General features: G+C 57.2%; 1 protein-coding gene across 2 annotated transcripts in view; it reads right to left on the minus strand.

The window, feature by feature from the left end:
- gmpr (guanosine monophosphate reductase) overlaps positions 1-6,782 on the minus strand; it is a 43,565-nt gene extending 36,783 nt beyond the window's left edge. The window contains exon 1 of one of the 2 annotated variants that reach the window (XM_020475025.2): positions 6,402-6,782. In XM_020475025.2, the coding sequence (XP_020330614.2) occupies positions 6,402-6,488 (87 nt within the window). In that variant the 5' untranslated portion in view covers positions 6,489-6,782. The remainder of the gene's footprint in view (positions 1-6,401) is intronic. The other variant, XM_031793172.1, reaches the window with a different exon arrangement.
- Positions 6,783-7,011: the final 229 nt, after the last annotated feature.

Here is a 7,011-nt window from a genome sequence, read left to right on the forward strand (position 1 = left end):
GAGAGAGAGAGACAGAGAAAGCGAGCGAGAGATTGGCCAAGGGTATCAGGTATTGCACAGCTCAAAGCTCTGTCTACTCAGCGGCAGGTTGTTTGGTTGGTTCTTATCTAGGAGCTCAGTTGGCTGGAGAGTGACTGACTGGTTTAAACATGGGTCTCTAAAAAGGACATCACTCATAGCTTGACACCAGTAAGTGTTTGCTGATCAATAGCTAATATTTATTTAACTCCCACCAAAAGTGAATATAATTTCTGCTGAAATTGCCAGCCTCCTCTTCATTTCACAGACAGCACTTACTGTTTCATCTCCATATTAAATTACTCGCTTGAGGGGAGCAACATTTTATAGCCCCACATTTCATTATGCCAGTATTACATGTCCAGTCAATGAGACATGGGGCTGGACGGTGGGAGAGGTGAGAGTGTGAATTACCAATGTTCCGGTTAGAGCAAAAAACTCCCTCTGCCTCTGCTCTGTTGCTGTGAATTCCTCTCAACAGGAAATCGATAAGTCACAGAGCGTTTCCCGTGAACTCCACCTGCGACTGGACGTCCACTAGTCTCTCTGTTTAATGGGGTTTCAGTGGCCTGTGTCTCTTTCGCTTCTCTCTCTCTTTCTCTCCCTCTTCTTCTCCCTCTCCCTCTCCCTCTCCTAGATCGATAGCCCTGAGAGAGGAGTAATGGTAGGTGCCTGGCCCCACTGTGGTCTCAGCCCTGGAGTGACTATGGCTGTAGATCACCTGGACTAAAGCTAGAAAGCAGGGGGGCTGGGAGGAAGGGATGCTGGGAGGCAGGGGGGCTGGGAGGCAGGAATGCTGGGAGGCAGAGGGGTTGGGAGGCAGAGGGGTTGGGAGGCAGTGGGGCTGGGAGGCAGTGGGGATGGGAGGCAGAGGGGTTGGGAGGCAGTGGGGCTGGGGGGCAGAGGGGCTGGGGGGCAGAGGGGCTGGGGGGCAGATGGGCTGGGGGGCAGAGGGGTTGGGAGGCAGTGGGGCTGGGAGGCAGAGGGGCTGGGGGGCAGAGGGGCTGGGGTGCAGAGGGGCTGGGAGGCAGTGGGGCTGGGAGGCAGAGGGGCTGGGGGGCAGAGGGGCTGGGAGGCAGGGGGTTGGGAGGCAGGGGGGCTGGGAGACATGGTAGGCTGGGAGGCAGAGGGGCTGGGGGCAGAGGGGTTGGGAGGCAGTGGGGCTGGGAGGCAGTGGGGTTGGGAGGCAGAGGGGTTGGGAGGCAGAGGGGCTGGGGGGCAGATGGGCTGGGGGGCAGTGGGGCTGGGAGGCAGTGGGGTTGGGAGGCAGTGGGGTTGGGAGGCAGTGGGGTTGGGAGGCAGTGGGGCTGGGAGGCAGAGGGGCTGGGAGGCAGAGGGGCTGGGGGCAGAGGGGTTGGGAGGCAGTGGGGTTGGGAGGCAGTGGGGCTGGGAGGCAGTGGGGTTGGGAGGCAGAGGGGCTGGGAGGCAGTGGGGCTGGGAGGCAGTGGGGTTGGGAGGCAGTGGGGTTGGGAGGCAGTGGGGCTGGGAGGCAGTGGGGCTGGGAGGCAGAGGGGCTGGGAGGCAGAGGGGCTGGGGGCAGAGGGGTTGGGAGGCAGTGGGGCTGGGAGGCAGTGGGGTTGGGAGGCAGTGGGGCTGGGAGGCAGAGGGGCTGGGGGGCAGTGGGGCTGGGAGGCAGTGGGGTTGGGAGGCAGTGGGGTTGGGAGGCAGTGGGGCTGGGAGGCAGAGGGGCTGGGAGGCAGAGGGGCTGGGGGCAGAGGGGTTGGGAGGCAGTGGGGCTGGGAGGCAGTGGGGTTGGGAGGCAGTGGGGTTGGGAGGCAGTGGGGCTGGGAGGCAGTGGGGTTGGGAGGCAGTGGGGTTGGGAGGCAGTGGGGCTGGGAGGCAGAGGGGTTGGGAGGCAGTGGGGTTGGGAGGCAGTGGGGCTGGGAGGCAGAGGGGCTGGGGGCAGAGGGGTTGGGAGGCAGTGGGGCTGGGAGGCAGTGGGGTTGGGAGGCAGTGGGGTTGGGAGGCAGTGGGGCTGGGAGGCAGTGGGGCTGGGAGACAGTGGGGCTGGGAGACATGGTAGGCTGGGAGGCAGAGGGGCTGGGAGGCAGGGGGGCTGGGAGGCAGGGGGGCTGGGAGACAGAGGGGCTGGGAGGCAGTGGGGTTGGGAGGCAGTGGGGCTGGGAGGCAGGGGGGTTGGGAGGCAGTGGGGTTGGGAGGCAGGGGGGCTGGGAGGCAGGGGGGCTGGGAGACAGAGGGGCTGGGAGGCAGTGGGGATGGGAGGCAGTGGGGCTGGGAGGCAGGGGGGTTGGGAGGCAGGGGAGTTGGGAGGCAGGGGGGCTGGGAGACTTGGTAGGCTGGGAGGCAGAGGGGTTGGGAGGCAGGGGGGCTGGGAGACATGGTAGGCTGGGAGGCAGAGGGGTTGGGAGGCAGGGGGGCTGGGGGTGCTGGGGGGCAGAGGAGCAGAGGGGCTGGGAGTCAGTGGGGCTTGGAGGCTGGGAGCTGGGCTGGGGGGCTTGGAGGCTGGGAGCTGGGCTGGGGGGGCTTGGAGGCTTGGAGCTGGGCTGGGGGGCTTGGAGGCTGGGAGCTGGGCTGGGGGGCTTGGAGGCTGGGCTGGAGGGCTGGGGGGCTTGGAGACTGGGAGCTGGGCTGGAGGGCTGGGGGGCTTGGAGGCTGGGCTGGAGGGCTTGGAGGCTGGGAGCTGGGCTTGGAGGCTGGGAGCTGGGCTGGAGGGCAGGGAGCTGGGCTGGAGGGCTGGGAGGCAGGGAGCTGGGCTGGAGGACTGGGGGGCTTGGAGAATGGGAGCTGGGAGCTGGAGGGCAGGGGTTGGAGCAGGGATGCTGGGGATGCAGGTCAGTCCATCACTGCAGGCCCATTAAATAATAGCCTGACAAAGCGGGGGAACTCCAGCCTCCCCACTGCACACCAACCTGGACTCAGGGGTAGATGTGACATATTAAATGTAAATCTGTCTCCCTCCATTCTGTATGATATGTTACGTTTTGTATGGTATGTATTCATTTGTGGATGTCCATCATCCATTTCGTGTGATATATTACTAATTACTATTCGGATGATATGTTACGAATTTAAATGTGTTGTAGCCAACGTTAGCTAGGTGGTTAACATTAGCTCGGTTAGGATTATGGTTAGGGATTAAGGTTAGGGTTAAGGTTAGGGTTTAAGATTAAAGTTAGGGGTAAAGGTTAGAGGTTAAGGTTTCTGTCTTATGTAACCGTACCAAACGTAACATCATACTATTTTGAGTGTCACAGATTTATGTTTACTATGTTATGTCTTTCAGGTCAGGTTGTCCCCACACACCCCCTGACATCATGCTGCAGTGAAGCTCAGGGAGAGAGGGAAAGAGAGAAGGAAAGAGAGGGAGGGAGGGAGGGAGTCTGCACTTCAGCATCTCTTATACCATGCTGCGTGATATAGCTACCATCTCCATTCACATCTAAACACTGATCCCAACTGCTACTGCAGTCTTTTCGCTTCCTCTTCTGCTGCAGGCTATCCAATCAATAGTACTAGGGCGTGGCTGATTATCTGCATATCATTATATGTACATGATATGTCCAATCATACATTCAATACTGAAGTCTCAGTGTTAAATTGGAAGCTATGATGCGTAATGATGTAAAATATTGTAGATGTGATGTGGATCTCAGGAGTAAACCATGTGTTATACGGTAGAAACTGTTCCACCCGGTGGCTGTCCAGAGAGACAGTAGAATACTTCAGCAGAGAATAGAAGAGCTGCCTGGCCGCAGGCACTGAATGAATGAACACTGAACAGATAGGCGGAAAAAAATGTGTACTCCCATGTTACACTCCAGTGTGTCTAGTACTCTACAGCAGATATGCATGTGTACTATCACGCCTGTTGACCCTTGGATGTGTGTACTAAATGGTGTGTGTGTGTGTGTCTGGAAGTGTTAAACTATTCTTGTGGGGACCAGAAGTCCCCATAAGAATAGTAAACAAACAAACATTTGACCAACTGGGGACATTGTGTTGGTACCCACAAGGTCAAATGTTATTTTTAGGGGGTTTAAGGTTAAGGTTAGAATTAGTGTTAGGGTTAGAAGCTAGGGTTAGGTTTAGGGTAAAGGTTAAGGTTAAGGTTAGGTTTTTTGGGTTAAGGTTAGGGTTAGAGTACTGGTTAGGGAAAATAGGATTTTGAATGAGACTGAATTGTGTCCCCACAAGGTTAGCTGTACAAGACTGTGTGTGTGTGTGTGTGTGTGTTTATCTCTTTGTGTTATTCCAGTAGGCCCTCTGCATGTGGAAAATGCTCTCATTGACAGTTAGCACATAGAGCTCTGCAGGACTATTTTTAAACAGATTTTCCAAGAAGCGTCCTCCTGTCTCATGTTGCCCCCTACATTGACACACAGTAAACCCTGATGCCAAACTACATGGTTTAGTGTCTGGGTTTAGTTTAAGACCCAAGAGCAAGGTAAGAGCTGACATGCCATAGGCCTAGACTGGGCTACTGGCTCATGTCTTGACATGACTGTATGCTTCTACACAGCAGGCCTAAAACAAACCCTTGTCTCTGTCACCCAAGAGAAGGTCACCGACTCCCCTAAGTCCCTCCCTCTTCTTGTTCAGAATTTCTATCATGCACACATACACAACTCATACATATATTTATACTGAGTACCCTTGATCTAAATTACTCTCAAATTAATCAAGTAGTCTGACATGTCCTCCTTATTCAGATACAGTAACGAATTGTGGTTACAGATCAATAACATCAACACCAGCCACTACAAATAGGTAATAAGATGTTCCCTGTAATAATGCCAAGGACATAAACAACACACAGCAAACCCAGAGGAACACAACTTACAATTCCCCATCCCCTTACCCCCAGTCCCTTACCCCAGTCCCTTACCCCCATCCCCTTACCCCCAGTCCCTTACCCCCATTCCCTTACCCCCATTCCCTTACCCCGAGTCCCTTATCCCCATTCCCTTACCCCCAGTCCCTTACCCCCAGTCCCTTACCCCCAGTCCCTTACCCCCATCCCCTTACCCCCCATCCCCTTACCCCCAGTCCCTTATCCCCAGTCCCTTATCCCCAGTCCCTTACCCCCAGTCCCTTACCCCCATCCCCTTACCCCATCCCCTTACCCCCAGTCCCTTATCCCCAGTCCCTTATCCCCAGTCCCTTACCCCCATCCCCTTACCCCATCCCCTTACCCCCAGTCCCTTACCCCATCCCCTTACCCCATCCCCTTACCCCCAGTCCCTTACCCCCAGTCCCTTATCCCCAGTCCCTTATCCCCATTCCCAATTCCCCTACCTCCTGTCCCCTACCGCCAGTCCCCTACCTCCTGTCCCTTACCCCCAGTCCCTTACACCCCATCCCCTTACCCCCAGTCCCTTACCCCCAGTCCCTTATCCCATCCCCTTACCCCCAGTCCCTTATCCCCAGTCCCTTACCCCCATCCCCTTACCCCCAGTCCCTTATCCCCAGTCCCTTACCCCCATCCCCTTACCCCCAGTCCCTTACCCCAGTCCCTTATCCCAGTCCCTTATCCCCATTCCCTTATCCCCATTCCCAATTCCCCTACCTCCTGTCCCCTACCGCCAGTCCCCTACCTCCTGTCCCCTTATCCCCATTCCCTTATCCCCATCCCCTTACCCCCAGTCCCTTATCCCCAGTCCCTTATCCCCATTCCCTTATCCCCATTCCCAATTCCCCTACCTCCTGTCCCCTACCGCCAGTCCCCTACCTCCAGTCCCTTACCCCCAGTCCCCTACCCCCAGTCCCCTTACCCCCAGTTCCCTACCCCCAATCCCCTACCTCCAGTCCCCTACCCCCAGTCCCCTACCCCCATTCCCCTACCTCCTGTCCCCTACCTCCAGTCCCCTACCCCCAGTCCCCTACCCCCAGTCCCCTTACCCCCAGTTCCCTACCCCCAATCCCCTACCTCCAGTCCCCTACCCCCAGTCCCCTACCCCCATTCCCCATTCCCCTAACTCCTGTCCCCTACCTCCAGTCCCCTACCCCCAGTTCCATACCTACTGTCCCCTACCCCCATTCCCCTAGACCCCTACCAACCCCCAGTCCCCTACCTCCAGTCCCCCACCCCCAGTTCCATACCTCCAGTCCCCTACCCCCAGTTCCATACCTCCATCCCCCTACCTCCAGTCCCATACCTCCAGTCCCATACCTCCAGTCCCATACCTCCAGTCCCCAACCCCCAATCCCCTACCCCCAGTCCCATACATTCAGTCCCCTACCCCCAGTCCCATACATTCAGTCCCCTACCCCCAGTCCCATACCTCCAGTCCCCTACCCCTACCCCCAGTCCCATACCCCCAGTCCCATACATCCAGTCCCCTACCTCCAGTCCCCTACCCACAGTTCCCTACCCACAGTCCCCTACACCCAGTCCCCCATTCCCCAGCCCCCTCCAGGCCTACCTCTGACCTGCTCTTCAGACTGCTCCTCTTGGGTCTGAATAGGACATCCTTAAAGTCCAGTTTGAGGTCTGCATCTACGCGGGGCATAGTTGCTGAGGTTGCTACAACGGAGGCTGAGTTACGGAGGATCACAGAGGAGGCTCTTCCAAGGCACCAGGTTGCTGTGGTCTTCGTAGGTCTCAAGCCCCAGCCACCAAACCCGAACCTCCAGGAGCGCAGCGTATTTATAGTGTATGGGATGCCGTCCCAGCCCAGGCCCACATGGCTTTATTTGGCGTGGCCCCGGACTCTCTTGCTCTTTCCCCTTCCCTCTCTCTCTCTCCCTCCTCTCCTCTCCTTCTCTTTCCCTTCCCTCTCCTCTTTCTTTCTTCTTTTCCCTGTCTCCCTCTCCCCTCCCTTTCCCACGACAGAGTGGCAGCAGCAGCCGCGGAGGTGACACACATATCTTGTAAACACACACACGCCACTGCACACTGCAGTGAGACTCAGCAGCACTGCAGCACTGTAGAGCACACCTTCTGTCCAGTAGGGGCATTACTCCCTGTGCAGCCCTGACACTGATATCAATACCCTGAGACAGAGAGAGAGAGAGAGAGAGAGAGAGAGAGAG

The sequence above is a fragment of the Oncorhynchus kisutch genome, linkage group LG17, assembly GCF_002021735.2.
Source record: "Oncorhynchus kisutch isolate 150728-3 linkage group LG17, Okis_V2, whole genome shotgun sequence".
NCBI lineage: Eukaryota > Metazoa > Chordata > Actinopteri > Salmoniformes > Salmonidae > Oncorhynchus > Oncorhynchus kisutch.